The 20,526-nt window shown below is 42.7% G+C and overlaps 2 protein-coding genes across 11 annotated transcripts in view; one reads left to right on the top strand and one right to left on the bottom strand.

Annotated features, from left to right (window-relative positions):
• AFF1 (ALF transcription elongation factor 1) overlaps positions 1-15,166 on the bottom strand; it is a 203,428-nt gene extending 188,262 nt beyond the window's left edge. For 4 of the 10 annotated variants that reach the window (XM_054486036.2, XM_063663865.1, XM_054486041.2 and 1 more), the window contains exons 1-2: positions 14,928-15,157; positions 1,635-1,708 (exon numbers count right to left, since the gene is read on the bottom strand). In XM_054486036.2, coding sequence (XP_054342011.1) covers positions 1,635-1,672 — 38 coding nt within the window. In that variant the 5' untranslated portion in view covers positions 1,673-1,708; positions 14,928-15,157. Of the gene's footprint in view, positions 1-1,634; positions 1,709-13,271; positions 13,988-14,706 lie in introns of those variants that run through there. The other 6 variants (XM_063663866.1, XM_063663864.1, XM_063663862.1 and 3 more) reach the window with 5 other exon arrangements.
• A 151-nt stretch (positions 15,167-15,317) lies between these two features.
• C3H4orf36 (chromosome 3 C4orf36 homolog) overlaps positions 15,318-20,526 on the top strand; it is a 97,740-nt gene continuing 92,531 nt past the window's right edge. Inside the window, exons 1-2 of the mRNA XM_063663869.1 lie at positions 15,318-15,674; positions 17,832-17,929. The gene's annotated coding sequence lies outside the window, so the exon portion shown is untranslated. The remainder of the gene's footprint in view (positions 15,675-17,831; positions 17,930-20,526) is intronic.

The raw sequence follows: 20,526 nt of genomic DNA, 5'->3' as shown, positions 1-20,526 counted from the left end.
GACATTTAACTACATAAAAATGTAAAACGTATGTGTAACCCAACATTATGAATAAACCTAAAGACAAATGACAACAGCTTTCCCCCAGGCTCTAGCAGAATGTGAACTGCAGCAGCCAGGGTCAACTAACTGTCCTCCCTTTGGTGAGGGGAGAGAGTAAACCAAGTTTAACAGCCCCACAATGATGACCAGGAATTGAGTAATTTCCTAAATGAACCAGAAAGGGGGAGAAGTAGGAGAACATTTGGGATGGTCCACAATTGCAGGCACCATCATCTATTTTGTTGCATTATAAATATTAAATAAGTCTGAGTCTACATTTCTTATAATGTTTTTATTTTTTAGACTAGTGAAATGCAGTAGCAAGAAGGGGGAAAAGAATTCTAGCATAAATAGAAATTATGGCTGGGCACGGTGGCTCACGCCTGTAATCCCAGCACTTTGGGAGGCCAAGGCAGGTGGATCACCTGAAGTCAGGAATTCGGGGCCAGCCTGCCAACATGGTGAAACCCCATCTCTACCAAAAATTAGCCAGGTGTGGTGGCATGTGCCTATAGTCCCAGCTACTTGGGAGGCTGAGGCAGGGGAATCACTTGAACCCAGGAGGCGGAGGTTGCAGTGAGCCAAGATCATGGCACTGCACTCCAGCCTGGACAACAAGAGCGAAACTGTCTCAAAATAATAATAATAATAATAATTAATAAATAGAAATTATGATAAAAGTAACAATAAAAACAACTCTGTAATTGCTAGAATGTTACTACAAGGGGTAGTAGTAACATTTAAAAACATTTAATATGTTTTTGGAGTGGCGCAGAGGCTCACGCCTGTAATTCCAGCACTTTGAGAGGCTGAGGCAGGGGGATCACCTGAGGTCAGGTGTTAGAGACCAGCCTGGTCAACATGGTGAATCCCAGATACTTGGGAGGCTGAGGCAGAATCGCTTGAACCTGGGAGGTAGAGGTTGCAGTGAACTGAGGTCACACCACTGCACTCCAGCCTGGGCAACAGACTGAGACTCCATCTCAAAAAAAAAAAAAAAATTATTATATTTTTGAATAGCTAATAGTTTAAATAAAAACTAATCAGTGATAACAATTCTTTCTGAATGTCAAGTTATTATTTAAAACTGCTTCAAAATGTTAATATGATCCCCTCAATCAACACTGATCAATTACTATATGCAAGAAGGCACTAAATTGTGTGTGCAGAGTTGGAGGGAGAGATGTGAAAAGGGCAAAATATAAATATGAAGGAATTCCCTCCTTCACAACTTTCAGGATGAGATGGATTTATTTATTTCAAGCACAGGCTGAACATGTGTACGCTTTCCCCAAATCAGTGCAATCTTGTTATCTTGAACACAGCATTAGAATGCTGATTTAATCATTTAAATTAACATCCACATTTTTAAAAAATGAGTTAACAGACTCAGCGATTGCTAGATTTAAAAGAAAATATGTAGCCAGTCCAACAAGTTTGACCTCATGTAGAGAAAACTGAAAATTTCAAACATTTTCTTGCACCCGTGAGTTCTTAAGTTGCAAAATTGAAAAAGACCAAACTTATTCTTTGAAAAGTAGATTATAAAATTAAATATCAGCATGTCTTTGAATCATAGATTCTATGCTTACCTGTTGCCACTGCTGTTGACTCTTTCCGTAAATGCCATTGTTTCCAGTCAATGCAAAGTGGCTAGTCTGTTCATCTGAAAGAGAAACAAACAGCAGCCTGTGAACATTAGCCTGTGAGTAAATTCAGGGATACGCATGACCTGTAAGAAGCTTTATTGGAGACAGAATTCCAAGTTCTCATTTGAATTAGAAAATGGTTCTCCAATTCCCAAGTTGCATGAACAAACTATGTAGTATATATCAAAGGCCAATTGCACTTTTAACTGTGAGGCTGCTTCTCAAAGCCATTTCAGCAAGAAAACAATGTGCACAAGTTTACCATAAGGAGGAGGGGGAGGAGAAAAGGAAATACCATTCCCCTGGTGCCTACTTTGTGCCAAGCATTGTGTTAAATATAAATAAGCCCTTTTAAAAATGGCATTTCATTAATACATTACAATAAAGTTGCAAGGCAGATACTAATACCCCATTTTATAGTTAAGAAAATGGAGACTCAAACTCAAAAAAAAAAAAAAAAAAAAAAAAAAACAAGAAATGTAGACTTAGTTTTAAGTAATTTGCCTAAGGTCACAGGTTGTGTCAGCATCCTCACTAGAATTAAAAGGAAGAAAAGGTAAGAGTGTCAACTATGCAAGAGAAAGAAAATCAACAGGTCATTCTCACATAAGAATGCAACACTTAACAAGAAAAGTGGGTCCTGGTAACAATCAATCTTAAGATTTTACTTCCACTCATTAAACGTACTTAATCAAAACAACAACAACAAAACCAACAAAAACCCAAATAAAACAACTATTGAGCATTCTTTCAAAACAAGACTGAATTTGGGGGAAAAAACTATTATCCAATCTGGGCAGATAGTCTTGGTACTATCTTGGGTAACTCTGGAAACAACCTCTCTTTATGGTTAACACTGTCTACAGCTGTTTCCTTTTCCCTCTCTAGTGAGTATTTATAAATTGACTACACTTATCCTAACTTGCATTAAATAGTTTGTTTTACTTTTCAAACATCCTTAAGGCAAAGAAAGGTATGTTACTAAATTATCTTAGTACAGACTTGACAAACCATTTGATACAAATGGAAACACACATTAAATTTGTAATCATTTTAACTTGCCTCTGTTTAAGAGGCTGTTACAACTTTGGCTGACGTTGAAACACTGAATATAGTCCTTCACAGCTCTATTCTTACTCCCGATAAGGTCTTTTATCTCCCTCTCCATGAAATTTAAATTGCTGACTTGCTAACTACAATGTTTCCATACTAGCAGACATAATTTGCCACTCTATCTCCTCTCTCAAAGATTGCAGCATGGATGTTGCAAATATTCTAGTTAAACTCACACTAGCAGAGATCTACTTTTCAGGGTCAAACATGTGTCACTCTTCTGACCAGCAATAGTGGCCCCCTAGGCAAGTTTTCTCAATTCTCCAACTCAATCCCCACTCATCTCCCTTCCCTTCCCTCACCACTTACTATCGCTCACTTTCTCCTTTTTCTCTTTCACTGCATCCCTCGCTCTACCCCTGCCTTTGCTGCTCACACTTTCTCTCTCTCTTGACTTGCAGGGCTGGCACACAGTAAGCGATCAATAAAACACTATTGTATTCCTGTTGGCATTATTCTTCATAACACTTCTGTAGAGGCATCTGAAGAGTCCCTGATGGCAGTTCGCCACATGATCCTCCCAGTGAAGATGCTCAACCTGCTTGCAACCCAATAACACCCACCCCTAGGGCTCTTTGGTGGAGAGTGATAACAGGAGAAAAGGAGACAGGTTGGGCTGTTGGATGGCTATCAATCTGAGAGGGGTCCTGAGTTCACTTGTTTGTTCACTGACTGACAGAACCAACAAATGTATCCTGAGCATCTGCTGTAAGCCAGGTACTAAGAATAAAGACAGTGGGCCAGGTGTGCACCTGTAATCCCAGCACTTTGGGAGGCCAGGGTGGGCTGAATGCTTGAGCTCAGGAATTCAAGACCAGCCTGGGCAACATGACGAGACCCCGTCTCTGCTAAATATAAAAATAAATAGCCAGGTGTGGTGGTGCATGCCTGTGGTCCCAGCTACTCTACTCAAGAGGCTGAGGTGGGAGGACTGCTTGAGTAGGGATGCAGGTGGGGGTGGGTGGGGGGTGGGGATGATGTAGGTTGCAGTGAGCTGAGAATGCACCACTGCCCTCCAGCCTGGGTAACACAGCAAGGCCCTGCCTCAAAAAACATAAAAAATAAATACAGTGAAGAAAACACTCTTGCTACCATTGAGCTTACATACTACAGAAGGTAAGCAAAGACACATTCAGTAAAATATATAGATGTTAGAAAAGCAAAATGGGAGTATAGGGTGCAGAGAGGAATCAAGGTAGGGTATTGCAGTTCTACATAGGGTGGTCAGAGAACACAACATTTGAGCAAAGACTTAAAGTTAGGAGCAAGCCATGGATATCTGTAGTGAAAAAGGGTCCTCCAGACTGATAAGTAGAAGACTGAAGGAGTGAGCAACACCCCAGGTCTCACCTCTCAGGAGCACTACAGATTCTTGGGTAGGTAAATGGGGTTCAAAGTGAGATAGGTCACAGCTCCTGAGGAATTGAGCCCCTGAACCCACCCAGGGACCTATCTGTGCAACTAAAACCCTTAACTTTGCTAGGAGGCTTGATCTTTCCCCACAGAGGGAGAGAGGGGCAGGAAGACTGCATCATTAGATTACTGACTGATATCTCAGTTCTGTCTCACAAAAAAGGCCAAAGTCAGCCTAAGCAAGGCTGTTGAGGGTGATGTGTGATTTCCACAGCTGTATGAAGAGCCCAGATACACGCTACAATACGTTATGAATGTTAGGTTATGTTAGGTTCGAATGGTGGCCTATTATAGTCAGGAAATTATTATTCTAAACCACCACTAAGAAAGGAATTTAGTGTATGCTTCAATTTAGGAATTCTCCTTTAAGGAATCATTCCTTAAAATACAGTCATATGTGTACAAGAAGGTTATGTGCAATAAAATATCGTTTGTAAGAGTAAGAAAACTGATAAAAACCTAATACATATCATTAAAAAAATGGCTAATTATGATACATCATAATGAGATGCCTTAAAACATCAAAAAGAACCACATGGGTTAATCTAAGCAAGATCTAAATAAAATGCACAATGTGAGCCAATTTTTTGTTTGTTTAATGCTTTAAGTTTATGCATACACACAAAGTTTGGAATAGCATATACCAAACTGTTAATAGTAGCTTTCTGGAAAGGGAAGAGATTTGGTGAAGAGGCCAGAGCAGGAGATTTAAAAGGGCATTTTCACCTTTTATTCTGTTATGCTATCAATCTTTCAATATAATCCTCCACGGGCCAAGCATGGTGGCTCATGCCTGTAATCCCAACACTTTGGGAGGCCGAGGTAGAAGGACTGCTTAAGTTCAAGATAAGCCCTGGCAACACAGTGACACCTTGTCTCTACAAAAAATAGAAAAATTAGCTGGGCATGGTGGCACATGCCTGTAGTCCTAGCTACTGAGGAGGCTGAGGCAGGAAGATTGGTTGAGCCCAGGAAGGAGGAAGCTGCAGTGAACTGTGATCTGTGCCACTGCACTGCAGCCTGGGTAACAGAGACCCTGACTAAAAAAAGAATTAAAAAAAAAAAATTTGGGAAAGGCTGGGCAAGGTGGCACATGTCTGTGGTCCCAGCTACTCAAAAGGCTGAGGTGACAGGGTAGCTTGAACCCAGGAGGTGGCGGCTACAGTGAGCTGTGATCACACTACTGCACTTCAGCCTGTGTGAAAGAATAAGGCCCTGCCTCAAAAAAAAAAAAAGGAAAGAAAATAAGGAAGATACTAACTTGGCTCTACTTAAAAACAGAGTAGTGCTGTACAGCAGAAAGAAGCCAGGCTCAAGCGAGCTGCATGACCACCTTGGACAAGTTAAGCTCTATCAGCCTCTGTGCTCCTATGTGTAAAACAGAGACCCTCCTACCTTCCAGAGCAACTGAAAAGCATATATTATATCACCTAGCTAAAATACCTAGCACACTGACACATGGCAGCAGCTATATCCACATTAAATTTTATGTGAATGATGCAAACTTTATTTCATTTTGTAATGTTCCATGGCAGGAATGTACATTACCATCTAAGTGACCCTTCCATAGTCCTCCCTCTCTTGCTTACCAAATTTATTCAGAAATAAAAATGTGTATCAAACTGCTTTTCTTCCTCAAATAAACAATTCACAATTCAAGAGTGTGTATACACATATATGTGTGAGTATATACACATATATGAGTATATACACATATATGTGTGAGTATATACACATATGAGTATATACACATATATGTATACACACATACGTGTGAGTATACACACATATATGTGTGAGTATATACACATATATGTGTGAGTATATACACATATATGTAAGTTTTATGGACACACACCACATACATAAATAGAAAAAAAGGGAGAAGATGAATATAAAAAGTGACTCAAGATGTTTTCAAATATTCCGTTCACTTAGGTCATTTAGTGCTTCCAAACCTAGTACACTCTGGGGAACCTACTCTCAAGAGTCTTTATGACATGCTGGTAAAAGATCTGCTTTGCAACTAGCTATAAGACCTCGAGGCTGGGCGCCACGGCTCACGCCTGTAATCCCAGTACTTTGGGAGGCCGAGGCGGGCAAATCACGAGGTCAGGAAATCAAGACCATCCTGGTTAACACGGTGAAACCCTGTCTCTACTAAAAATACAAAAAAAATTAGCCGAACGTGGTGGCGGGTGCCTGTAGTCCCAGCTACTCGGAAGGCTGAAGCAGGAGAATAGCGTGAACCTTGGAGATGGAGCTTGCAGTGAGCTAAGATCACACCACCGCACTCCATCCTGGGCGACAGAGCAAGACTCTGTCCAAAAAAAAAAAAAAAAAAAAACCTCGAGAAAATTATTCTTCTTCTCTAAGGCCTCAGCTTTCTCATCAGTAATATAGGGCTTCATGGGATTGTTGTCGGGGACATAAAATAATGTTTGTAAAAGTTTTAGCACAATGACTGGCTCATGGTAAACATTCAATAAATGGTAGTAGTTGTTCTAGTTATTTTTTTGGCTGGCCAAACCATGTGCTGGGGCAACTCCACACACTGGGGAAGCTTTTTTTTTTTTTTCTCACAGGGTCTTGCTCTGTCACCCAGGTTGGAGTGCAGTGGCACAGTCATGGCTCATTGCAACCTCCACCGTCTGGGCTTAAGTAAACCTCCCGCCTCAGCCTTCAGAGTAACTGGGACTACAGATGTGTGCCACCATGCCTGGCTTATTTTATTTTATTTTATTTTAGGTAGAGTTTCGCTCTTGTTGCCCAGGCTGGAGTGCAATAGCAGGATCTTGGCTCACCACAACCTCTGCTTCAGGGTTCAAGCAATTCTCCTGTCTCAGCCTCCCAAGTAGCTGGGATAACAGGCATGCACCACCATGCCCGGCTGATTTTTTTGTATTTTTAGTAGAGATGAGGTTTCTCCATGTTGGTCATGCTGGTCTCAAACTCCCGATCTCATGTGATCTTCCCACCTCAGCCTCCCAAAGTGCTGGGATTACAGGCATGAGCCACTGCACCCGGCTAATTTTTGTATTTTTTGTAGAGACAGGAGTTTGCCATGTTGCCCAGGCTGGTCCCAAAAATCCTGGTATTACAGGTGTGAGCAACTGAGCCCAGCCTGGGAACCTTTCAACAGGACAAACAGAGCAAGCAGCTTCCCAGTCCCAGGACCACAATCTAGTTTCCAAAGGAGAATATGAGAAAAATTACTCTGTTCAGAGGCCTGTAGGCTAGTTAGTCCCTTGTCATCTATACTTCTCCTTTACCCAGGAATAACAGTCTCTTGGTAACAGGCAATGTGTTAGGGATAAGTCATGGGTCATACATTCTGTTTTAGTCTGATTCTCTAGAATTCTACCCCTAGTAGAGAGATCTACCTCTGGGAGAGATCATAATCTCCCAGGACCCCAAACTGACCTGATCATCTACAGTTCCTCTAGGCTCTCCAATACACATGGACCTCACAAGCTCAGAAATCCATAAAGGAATACAATTTCCCCAACTATCTCTTCTACATTTTGAAGTTTTGTTCAATGGGGTTCTGGTGCTATGCTACACTCAAGTACACATCTGCTTATCTGGACAGATGAGTCACTTGATTCTGTGTAACCATAAAGAAGCTAGGAAACACAGAAAAGCACATGGATATCGGTAGAAAACGTCTCTGCCTCATTCCCTGTGGGCTGGTAAAATATCGTACAAGGCATTGTCCTCATTTCAGAATTTGGACCCTTACAAAATTTCTTGGAACAAACTCAAAGTTTGCAATTTATTCAAAGTAAACCAATTACTTCATCTTATGAGACAATATTTACCATAAAAAAAGAAAAAAGACTGAGAACACAATTTCTTCCTTCAGGAGTAATAGCAAACATTCATGTAGCATTTACTACGCTCTGCTCCAAGAACTTGCCAAATCTTAGTACCTTTAATCTTTTCAACTACTCAATAAAGGAGATACTGCTATATTGCTCACTCCGTTTTATAAGGGAAAAAAAAACGGAGGATTGGAAAGGTGTTAGGAGACAATTTCTCCATGGGTCTGCGGTATTTGTGCCTATTTTTACAAGCAGAGGCATCAATTGTCTTTGTTTTGTCTCAGATTATCTTTTTCAAGACAGGGTTTTGCTCTGTTGCCCAGGCTAGAGTACAGTGGCAGGATCTCAGCTCACCACAGCCTAGGTCAAGGCTCAAGCAATCTTCCCGTCTCAGTCTCCTGAGTAGCTGGGACCACAGGCATGCAACACCATGCCTGGCTATTTTTTATTTTATTTATTTATTTATTTATTTATGAGACAGTCTTGCTCTGTTGCCCACGCTGGAGTGCAATGGCACGATCTTGACTCACTGCAACCTCCGCTGCCAAGCAATTCTCCTGCCTCAGCCTCCCGAGTAGCTAGGATTACAGGCATGTGCTACCACGCCGGGCTAATTTTTGTATTTTTAGTAGAGACGGGGTTTCATCATGTTGGCCAGGCTGGTCTCGAACTCCTGACTTCCAAGTGATCCACCCACCTTGGCCTCCCAAAGTGCTGGGATTACAGGTGTGACCCACTGTGGCCGGCCCACCTGGCTATTTTTTTAAAAAAATTTTTGTGAAGACGAGATCTCACTATGTTGCTCAGGCTGCTCTCAAACTCATGAGCTCATGCAGTCCTCCCACATCAGCCTACCAAAGTGCTGCGATTACAGGCATGAGCCACTGCACCCGGCTGTTTCAAATTATTCTTAAAGATGTTTGTATGGTGAACAGCCTTGGAAAATTAGGGATAGTCTCCTAGCACTAAGGGCAGCATGTTTACTATGCAGTATAATCAAGATAAAACTCTCCCTTCACAGGTTTTGTTTGTTTTTTTTGAAACCGAGTCACGATCTGTCACCCAGGCTGGAGTGCAGTGGCGCAATCTCGATCTCTGCTCACTGCAACCTCCACCTCCAGGGTTCAAGCGATTCTCCTCCCTCAGCCTCCCGAGTAGCTGGGATTACAGGTGTCCACCACAACACCCGGCTAATTTTTGTATTTTTAGTAGAGACAGGGTTTCACCATGTTGGCTAAGCTGGTCTCAAACTCCTGACCTCAAGTGATCCACCCACCTTAGCCTCCCAAAGTGCTGGGATTAGAGGCATGAGCCACCATGCCCAGCCCCTCCCTTCACAGGTTCTAATGATCGGGGGAAAAAAAAAAAGATAAAATCTCCCTGTGAAGAGCAGACACGCTTACTGACAATTATAAAAGATTAGGAAGGCCAGGCACAGTGGCTCACATCTGTAATCCCAGCACTTTGGGAGGCTGAGGTGGGTGGATCATCTGAGGTCAGGAGTTCAAGACTAGCCCGGCCAACATGGGTGAAACCCCATCTCTACTAAAAATACAAAAATTAGCTGGTGGTGGTGGTGCATGCCTGTGATCCCAGCTATTCGAGTGGCTGAGGCAGAACTGCTTGAACCTGGGAGGCAAAGGTTGCAGTGAGACAAGATTGCACCACTGCACTCCAGCCTAGGCAACAGAGTGAGACTCTGTCTCATAAAAACTCAGGATTCCCTTCCTGTTAATACAATCCACCGTTTTTGCATGTGTCACTTGGCTCTCTTCCCCTCTTCACATAACCCTTTGGAAAACTGGGGCTTAGGAAACCAGTGTAAGAAAATGTTGATATTCTGGCTACAGCTATCTTGATGAGTGATAAAGTCATTCCTCTGTAACCCAGGGGTCCATGAAACTGTGGCAGGTTAGTTACCTTGAGAGTAGAGTAAAATCTCAGACTTCACAGGTGTTGTTGCTGTTGTTTAAAGAAGGGGGTCTCACTTTGTTGCCCAGGCTAGTCTCAAATTTCCTGCGCTCAAACGATCCTTTCGCCTCTGCCTCCCAAAGTGCTAGAATTACAGGCGTAAGCAGCAGTGCTCGGTCAGCCTTCATAGTCCTTGAAAAAAGTAATTTGCCTAAGGTCTGACAGCTAGTAGGTAGCATATCCAAGATTCAAACCCAAGCTGTCTGACTCAGAAACCTTTTTAAACTCTCTGCTATACTACAGTGGTTCTCAAAGTGTTGTTCCAGAAATAACAGCATCAATATCAGCCGCAAACATGTTACACATGCAAATTCTTGGGCATTACCCTAGACCTGCTGGATCAGAAACTCGGGGGACGGGTAAGAGGAGCACACCTGCGTTTTCGCAAGCCTTTCAGGAGTACATTATAGGTCTGAGAACTACTGCCAGACTGCACATATTCACTGTATCTATAAGACAGAAGGAAATGGTATGAGTATGTCCTGACTTACATAGGGATATGCTCTCAAAAATTTATGAACTGAGCTTTTACAAGTTGAATAATAGTTTTCAAGCACTAAGGCAGCTAGTCTGTAAGGCCCTGTATTTAATTTTTAGAAAGGTAAGGATTCTTATCTAGTGCAAATAAACACCATGTGTCTGTTAAATAGGTTTGCATAATTTTTTCCTTTGGAGGCACAAGTGTTCAAAATCCTAAATGAAAATACTTGTTTTTATTCCCATAATGATCAGAAAGAATTACTTACCCAAGGAGAAGCACTATTTATATTTTAGAGTCAAGCTGTAATTCTTGAAAAACAGGAAACCACACATCAACATAGCCAACACAGTGTACCATAGTAGAAAGGGCACCAGGCTTTGAGTCACAGAGTCAAGTCACTTAACTTCTTCAACTCAATTTCCTGATTTTAAAATGGAAAATGAATTCCAATTTCAGAGTCACAATTAGGTTAACTGATTATGCCATGTGAAAGCTGTTGGTAAACAGTGAAGTGCCAATATAAGTTCCATCTGCACAGGCCCTTTCTCTTTCTTGATCATGTTACCATCACAATTTCTCCAATGCTTAGCATACCGTCTGGCTCACAGAAGCTACTCAATACTTACGCGGTATTAGGAATGAATATGAGATACTATATTAATGATGTAATTGATTCCTTCAGGCACTATTTGTCACAATAATCTCAGTTTTTTAATAGGAAAAAGTCACTCTAGCAAGAAATCCTTAGTCATGTTTAAAATGGGCCAGATAATTTAAGAAAATCAGCTGATTTTCTTCCCTTCGGGAATACTACTGAAGTTCTGTCCTAAGGCATAAAACAGAAACTCCTATTAGCAACCCTGATGACCTTGGGGTCTCATGGTGTCAAGTCTATAACAATCTGTTGTCCAGATATAAACAATCATGAATAATGGATGTGTACCTACAAAGAGCCACATATTTCACATTTATTTCCATGCTGTGGTAGAATTTTAATAAATGGATTACAGAGTTTATGTCATCTATTTTAAAATCTAAGATCCAAATCAACACTATTAAATAAGCTTCTACTGTGTCTAAAAAAAGAGACTACTAGAAAGCAACTGCCAATTAAACATCACTTGAGAAACCATTGTTGAATTTATTATTTAAGGAAAATATCACTTATGAAACTGTATATTCATGGTAAATACAGTTCCTTTTTTCCCTTTTTTTTTTTTTTTTTTTTTTGAGACAGGGTCTTGCTCTGTGACCCAGGCTGGAGTGCAGCAGTGCAATCTCGGCTCACTGCAACCTCCGCCTCCTGGGTTCAAGCGACTTTCCTGCCTTAGCCTCCCGAGGAGGTGGAATTACAGGAGCACACCATCATGCCCAGCTACTTTTTGTATTTTCAGTAGAGATGGGGTTTCACCATATTGGTCAGGCTGGTCCCGAACTGCTGACCTCAAGTGATCCGCCCGCCTCAGCCTCCCAAAGTGTTGGGATTACAGGCGTGAGCCACCACACCTGGCCCCAATGAGGTTCCTTAATTTGCACTCTCTCCAACATACTTTCTCAATCTCCCAAAAAATTAGTTAATGGTCTAGAGCCTTGAAATAAAGGAACTTTGGGCCCACAAATTACAGAGTTGAACACAGAACTCCTTCCATCAGCTTTTCAAAAAATATTGAAAACAAGTTTACCCTTTCTAAGCTTAATTTTTTCACCCCTCTTTTCAATTTTCAAGGCAATATGAAACTTCAACTAAACAATCACCTGGCTAAAGTGACTTGTGGCCAGGCATGGTGGCTTCCACCTGTAATCTCAGCACTTGGGGAGGCAAAAGTGGGAGGACTGCTTGAGCCAGGAGTTCAAGACTCACCTGGGTAACACAGGGAGGACCCCCCCCACCCCCACCCCAAACCATCTCTACCAAAAGATTTTTTAAATTAGCCGGGCATGGTGGCATATGCTTGTAATCCCAGCTATTTGGGAGGCTGAGGGAGGATCCCATGAGCCCAGGAGTTGGAGGTTACAGTGAGCTACGACTGTGCCACTGCACTCCAGCCTAAGTGACAGAGTGAGAACCTGTCTCAAAAATAAATAGACTTGTAGAGGTGCCTGATAAATACATATGTATTTTAATTGAATAGTCTCTTCCAAATTTAATCCAAAACCTAATTAAGCAAGTATCTCAGTCAATTAAAAAAGTAACTTTCCCCTCAACCAGCTCTGCGAAATCCAGTTAAACCGAAGAGGAAATAGAAGAGATAGCTAGTTTTGATATAGTCTTATTACCCTATAGTAGATTAGTGATTCTGGTGGCAAAAAATGCATGCCTGTTACGCATGTAGGAGAAAGCAATGTTAAAATGGCCTGGACTTTTGTCATAAATTTTCAATCTCTAAATGATCTTTGTATTCTAATTTAACACACTGTGATTCTTCAAAATTATAGTTTTGCAAAGTTGAAGAGTTAAGCAAATGCCAAAGACACAAATTCAATTGTTACAGTGAATGAATAAGGCAGATTAATATTTAACAGTTCATTTTCTTGCAGGTGAAAAGCAAAGAATTCACAGCAACATACCTGCAAGTCCCACATCTCCAGCCTCAACATCCTTGTAAGTTATATTTGAAAAAAGAAAAGTCTCCAATATCTAAACTCATTTTCCCCAAAAGTCCCACTCTTCAATCTCTATTTGTCTCAAAGTGACCAAATCTATCCCAAATTATTTCCTTGGTTCTTTCTCTCCATAAAAATGGCTTAATTCCAATGAGTTTCTCTAGTTTTACGTACCACTTATGTATTTTCTTGCTTTCTCTCATCTCCCCTCGGATCATCTTCCTTTAGTTCTCACCACTGCTTTTCTGCATATTTATCTTCAAATATTCAAGTACAACACTTTCCAACATCCACAAGAGACAACACCTTGAAATTAAAGCAGGCAAACCATCCAGAATTTTCCATTCTCCTGTGAATCTACTTCCAGAATATCCACTCAAGGAATCCTTCCCACTAAAGATGAAAGGCGAGCTAAGGAAATACATTAGACAGAGGAAGTAAACACTGAAACAGGGCCATGCCTAGGTATTCTTCGGCCCCAAAGAAAAAAAACTAGACTCTGGGTCCAAAGGTCTTTTTCGTGACTTTTATCCCCACCCAGAGGCCGACACCACGCAGGTCTGAGAGTGGTATCCCACGGCCACCTACCTTCTACACACACCGCATGACCTTGCTCTGAAATAATCTTGCACAAGCAAAATTCTCCACGCCTCTCAGACTCCTACCTAGTGTTTATGTGCTTCAGTTTCTGAGCTCGTCTCACTTTGCAACTGTCCCAGGGAACACTGGGTCTTCGCCTTAATTTACAGGTTTGCATTGAAAGTTTTAAATCAGTCTGATTTCCCCGTGCTAAGTCACACCCCACAACGTGCACCAAGGCGGGGGGGGTGGTTAAAATTATCTCCGGCTCCACCCTTAAATAAAACAAATCACTTGGCTGCAAGGCCTTTCCCCCAACAGAGACTGGTTCAAGGGAGATTCGGACACATCTCCACCTCCAAAGCCAAGTGCTTTCCCGGGATGATCTGCATAACAATATGCGGGTGCTGGTGGTGGAGAAGCTCCGGGAAGAGAAAACTAGCAGGACGGTATCGAACCGCCCGCAGGCCCGTCGCAGCTCCATTAATGCAACTACCATTACACTAAGGTAACGTGTGATTCACACTCTCCACCTTCTCTCCCCTCTCATTCCCTGGCTCCGGCGCTCGCACCGTCGGAGGGTGGGGTTGCGACGGCCACAGAGGATGGGACACCCGAGGGAAAAAAGCATTATCAAGAGAAATTAACCAGTCCCATACTAAAGACGCCTCTCCCTCTGTCCCAGAAGTTAAGTCTCAGAAGGTGGCTCCAACTCCTCCCCGGAGGCTACGGACCACCGACATACGCCTCCCTCCTGCTCTCAGTGAGACGCGACGGGAAGCCCTCATCTCTCTCCACGATAGGCACAGGGAAGGGTCCCGGGGTGCAGGAAAGAACCACCCCACTTTTCCCCGCCCCCTCCCCCCAAGAAACTTCTGGGACTCATTACGCAACTCAAGTAGCAAGTCCCAACAACGGGACAGCTCTCCGCAAAACGCGGGGTGCACAGGCAAACATCTGACTTGGGGGCTGGGGTTGAGGGAGGAGCATGGGTCTCTTCCCATGTCCCCGTCCCTTTTCTACGCGCTACCTGCCGCGGGATCGCAAGTAGGGCGGTGAGAGCTCTGAGCCCTCGTCCGTTCTCCCCGAAGGCTCCCACCGGAAAAGTGGGAACGCCAGCGACTTGAGTCAGCGTGCTGGGAAGCCGGCAGAGAGGCGGGGAGAGCCTCAGCTTCCGAGAAGTCCGCGGCGGCGGCGTCGGGGGCCGGGCGGATCGACCCCCAGCCCTGGGTGGCGCAGGGCTGCGCTCACCTTCCAGACCCTTCCGTCCTCTAGTCCCGGGTCGGGCGCCCTCGTCACCTCCGCCCTCCCCTGACCTGTTGCGGTGGGAAAGGGCGCAAGTGCGGACGACGCAGGGCAGCGCGTCCTCCCGGGGCTGGGCTGCGGAACCACGGAGGCAAAGGTGCAGCTGCGGCCGCAACGCGCGCAGGCGGCGGCCGAGTGCGCAGGGGCCGCGCGCGCCCGTCGCTCGCTAGCTGGCTGGTAAGCTCAGCGCGCCGGCCGCCCGGGACGCCCCGAGGCCCCGCCCACCGCGCGAGGCCCCGCCCCCACCCCCACCCCCCGAGCCGCGGTACCGGGTTCCGCCCCGGCCCGCGCCCTCTAGCTGGCGCCACCCAAGCGGCAAGGGACGTCGCGGCCCTCCCGGGATTGGTGGGAGGATCGTGGGGGAGCGGCAGCTCAGGACGGAATACGGCAATGACCGCCTCGGTCGCGAGGGTGACCCTGCCCCGGGCTGCTGTGGGGGCGCAAGAACCCTTTCACTTTACGGCGAGATTAAGCTCAGGGTCAAGTTCTGAGCAAAAAGTGTCAAGGAGCCTTTTTGCAACCTCCTATACTATTGAAACAGATTCTGTGCCCTTTAAAGGAGATAATTAACATCTGGGGAGCGCTTTACAATTTAGAAAAGGCCTTACACAGGCCTGTTTCATCTTCACAACAATCTTATAAAACAGATATATTGTTCCCATTTCCCAAATAATGAAACAGAAGCGCTGAAAAGTAAGTATTGTGCTCAATGTCACAGGCTACTAAGTGGCATGGGAAACCAGGTCTCCTGAATCTAGCCTCCGGGTTTCTGCTCTCCACCAGCCCAACCTCAGAAAACTCTAATAGGTGCAGGGGGCTTTGGCAAATAGACCCATGGGAAGAAGGGGAAACTTATGTCTAGTTAAGTCGCTGCCCGATTCCTGCTGTAAACATACCAAGGAAAGCAACAGGCTGTCTTCATTGTGTTGTTGCACCGTCTTTCCTGAAAGGGACGCAGAAAGATTACATCAGATGGCCCAGGTTTCGCCGCCAATATTTTATGGTTTAAAATGGGTGAAATTATTTGGATGAAGAAAAGTGCCTTACTTAAATTTAATATGATGTGCAATGTAAATTGGTATAATGTGTGAAAATAAGCCCCTCCCTGCCTTCTCTGTTCTTTCCTCTTTTTAATTTTGTTTGTCTCTACTGCTCTGCTCAACGCTTTTATTGTCCACATAATTTAAAACCTAATTGATGGATATTTGCATTTCCAAATTAAACGTTTGGCTACTTGACTTAATTTCCCATGGATTGTTTTCCAAAATATAACTCTTCGCCCTACTCCATATCCTCCCATCGGGAGATTGGTTTACCTAGACAGCTAAAATAATTAAGGTGACCCTGATGAAACCTGGTGGTGTATCTATCTAAGATGAAAGTTTTGGTCATCCCTGAGCAGGATGGGACAGGAGTCATCTCTTACAAAGTGTTTGTACACCTTTTAAAGGTTTCTAACAGAGACTGATCTCTATTCTAATCAATAACAAATATTTTAACGTTTTTGCTATATAATGAATACATTTCATTGTGAAATATATATTAGCATGGTAATATTTTATAATCTGAAAACTTTTACCACTTCTATCTAAAATGTTTTCCTTTTTCGTGTTCTTTTTGTATCATCCCATAGTATCTCCTATAGGGCTCTTCAAACTATGGTCAACTTAGTAAATGATGTTGACAGTGGCAGTGTGATAATTTTATTTTCCTGCCTTTGGAATTGAAGAATGTAATTTTGCAAAAATTTTGTTGAAGATGATGTAGCTTTGGTTCAGAGAGTAGCTCATTCCATTTATATCAATATTCTTAAGGCAATGTGCTAGGTGACGAGCCATATTGATGACAAAGACAGAGCTCCTATTTTCATGACATTCCAGTGTGGTGGCAGAAACAAGCAAGTAAATAAATAATTCCAATGCACACTTCTGTTGATTTATTTCCTGAATGGTGACTGGCTATTTAAAAAGACTAAATCAAATTAATTTTCTCATAATGAATAAAAAAGAAGGATAGCCATGCCAGTGAGTTATTATTATTTTTTAAGTTGCCTTTCTCTCTCTTCTGCTGGTCATCTTATATAAATAGTCAATAAGAAGGCTATTTTAAGAAGTGATTACACTATATCTACTTTAAAAAATTTTTTATATCTACTTTTTAAATTTCAGACATAAACAAAAGGAGAGTAATTATGTAATGGAGTTGCAGATATTTAATTTTGTTAGCTACACTTTGCTCCATCATCTTCCTTACAGGAGTTCTTAAATTACATTTTTAGCACACTCAATGAAATTCCGGCACTTTCTTAATTTTGACAACCTAATCTCATACATTTCAGATTATGTTTCTAATAAGATGAAGCATGTTTCTGACATCAGTGCTTTTTTAACAGAACCCCCCCACCCCCCAAATAAATCTCCCTTTTAAATATGATGATGGGACTTTTTAGCTGCTTCTGCATATGAGGGCTCCTGGGATGTTACCTGACAATTTTCAGCCATGATTTTACTTAAAATTTAAAAACAAATTAGTAAAACCCCTGGGACTCATAGAAGCTCACAGGATGTATTCTCAGAGCACCTAAACAGCCCATGAGGAGGGAAGACAACATTAAGATAGAGGCAGGTGAGGAATGTGCCCAGCATCACAACATGGACAGCTGTTTGGTCAAACTGAAGTACTTCTAAACTCTGCAGTTGTGCAAGATCCAAGCATTTTAAGCCAGCAGCTTAAATTATGTTCCTCCAAATGACTGCATGTATATCTCAAAGGGCATTAATTTATTCTCCCAAAGTATATAAATAAATCTTTTTTTTTTTTTTGATATGAAGTTTCACTCTTGTTCCTCAGGCTGGAGTACAATGGCACCATCTCAGCTCACCGCAACCTCCGCCTCCTGGGTTCAAGTGATACTCCTGCCTCAGCCTCCCGAGTAGCTGGGATTACAGGTATGTGCCACCATGCCCCGCTAATTTTGTATTTTTAGTAGAGACGGGTGTTTCTCCATGTTGGTCAGGCTGGTCTCGAACTCCCAACCTCAGGTTATCCGCACACCTTGGCCTCCTAAAGTGCTGGGATTACAGGCGTGAGCCACCACACCCGGAATAAATAAATCTTTTTTTTTTTTTTTTTTTTTTTTTTTTGAGATGGAGTCTCGCTCTATTGCCCAGGCTGGAGTGCAATGGCGCAATCTCGGCTCACTGCAAGCTCCATCTCCTGGGTTCATGCTATTCTTCTGCCTCAGCCTTCTGAGTAGCTGGGACTACAGGTGCCTGCCACCATGCCCGGCCAATTTTTTGTATTTTTAGTAGAGACGGAGTTTCACCATGTTAGCCAGGATGGTCTCGATTTCCTGACCTCGTGATCTGCCCGCCTCGGCCTCCCAAAGTGCTGGGATTACAGGCCTGAGCCACCACACCTGGTGGAACAAATAAATCTTAACCTGAGCATATACTTATGATTAAAAATAGAATAAATTAGGCCAGGCACTGTGATCACGTTCAGAATCCCAGCACGTTGGGAGGATGAGGCAGGAGGATCGCTTGAGCCCAGGAGTTCAAGACCAGCCTAGGCAACGTAGTGAGTTCCTATATCTACAGAAAGCAAAAAAATTAGCTAGGCGTGGTTGTGCACAACTGAGGTCCCAGCTGCTTCAGGGGCTGAGGTAGGGGGATAACTTGAGCCCTGGAGGTCAAGGATGCATTGAGGTATGATCATGACACTGCACTCCAGCCTGGGTGACAGAATGAGACCCCACCTCAAAAAAAATTAAATTAAACAGCCAACCCAGACTCCAGGGAAAGCAGTGTAGATGAGGAGAGGGAGATGCTGGCACTGAGGAGGGAGGAAAAAGGAGGAAGGATTAGTCTAAGCCAGGTTAAGGGAAGTAGAGGAAGGGCCAGTTCCCAAAAAAGAACAGAAACCAAGAGGAGGAGCGGGACTTCAAGGCAAAGATTATGAGGGGGGCGGTGATATGAAATAGGACAGGAAAAGTCAACCAGAAACTGATAGTGAAGGGCACTACATGCCAACCTACAAAGCTTTCCTTTCATCCTAAATGCAGTGGGTAGGAGATTGATTTGATCATGTGGCATTTTAGAAAGATTGCTGAGACTGCCACATGAAAGCGGATTGGAGACAGTCAGGCTACAATTATAATCCCTAAGGTTATGCAAGAAAATGTACAGAAAGCCAGGTATAGATTGTGGGCAGATAGAGAAATTCTTAGTTATCTATCTCTATCTGGGAGGCAGATATGCAAATGTGAACTTGCTGTAAGAAGAACCAGGTGCACAATTATTATAATTAAAATAACTGTCTGTATTTTGTGATGAATACTTTGCAGAAAACGTGATTCCTAGTGACCTGACATCACTTTTTCTAACAAATATGAGGTTCATACTGTATGTAAATTTTTCCTCATTGCTACACAATACTCCCCAAATCCAGTGGGGACTGTGAATGCTTTTTAGTCATGTAGTTGTATTGTTAAACTGATTTCACATTTAAAGTAGTAATTTGCAAAATTCCAGTGCAGCTGGAACAAAACACAATGTGAGCACAATAATATTTTTTCATCCCCCAAAACAAATGTAGGGATTTAACTGAGTTTCCACAATTTCCCAGACATTGTACATATATAACTTTATTTAACCTCCTTGAAAATGTGGGTATATTGTCTAGTTCATGAATAAAGAAGTTATAACCTCAGAGAGATATTTCATCTTGATCATGATTATATAACCAATTAAATAGTAGAAGTAGAATTTGAACTCAGCTCTTCCATGGCTGAAGGCCATGTTCTTAACACTATACACAAAAGTAGATTAGTATAAGTGTTTCAACTAGTGTCTATTAGTGTGAAATTCACATCAGCAGGCTCAAGGGAGCTGGCAATGGGGTTTTCATGCTGACAGTTATATCTGGAGGACTAAATAAGAAGAGGAAAAGGAAACCTGAATGATTATGGGAAAGTCAAATAGTTGAGAAGTGGGAAGGAAAAGAAATAATAGGGTTAGACTAGAAAAACTAAGTTACAGTGCCCCGGTGGAGCAGGATTGGAGGTAAGAGCACCCTAAAGACTATGTCACAACTTCAAGAACTCAGCACTCAATACTTTGATTCATCTCAACCCACATCTCTCTTCTAAGTTCCAGACTATCACCCTCATTGGTTTGCAAGAAATTCCACGTGGTTGTCCCACAGGCAAAATAAATTCAATGTAGCTAACATAGAACTTATACTACCCAATTCCTGTTATTTGGTCCCCAACTTTTGTTAATGGTGCCATTATAGACTCGGGATTCTGATTCAAGTGTCCATTACTTACCAAGTCATATTTAACTTTCCTCTTAAATCTCTCCCTTCCTTATGAGTTTTCTTCCCTTTTTTTGTTTTACTTCTTTATTCTTGTATTAAATAGCTACTGTCAGGTACTAATTCTGCTCAATTCTGGGGATATAAACAGAAATAAGAGAATAACCTTGTTCTCAGAGAGTTTGTATCTAGAAGGAGAATGTGGTAGGCAGAAGTCTAAGATGGCTCC

Source organism: Pongo pygmaeus, chromosome 3, assembly GCF_028885625.2.
Source record: "Pongo pygmaeus isolate AG05252 chromosome 3, NHGRI_mPonPyg2-v2.0_pri, whole genome shotgun sequence".
Classification (NCBI taxonomy): domain Eukaryota; kingdom Metazoa; phylum Chordata; class Mammalia; order Primates; family Hominidae; genus Pongo; species Pongo pygmaeus.
Note: the sequence above shows the minus strand (reverse complement) of the source record. Positions and strands in the feature narration are given on the sequence as shown.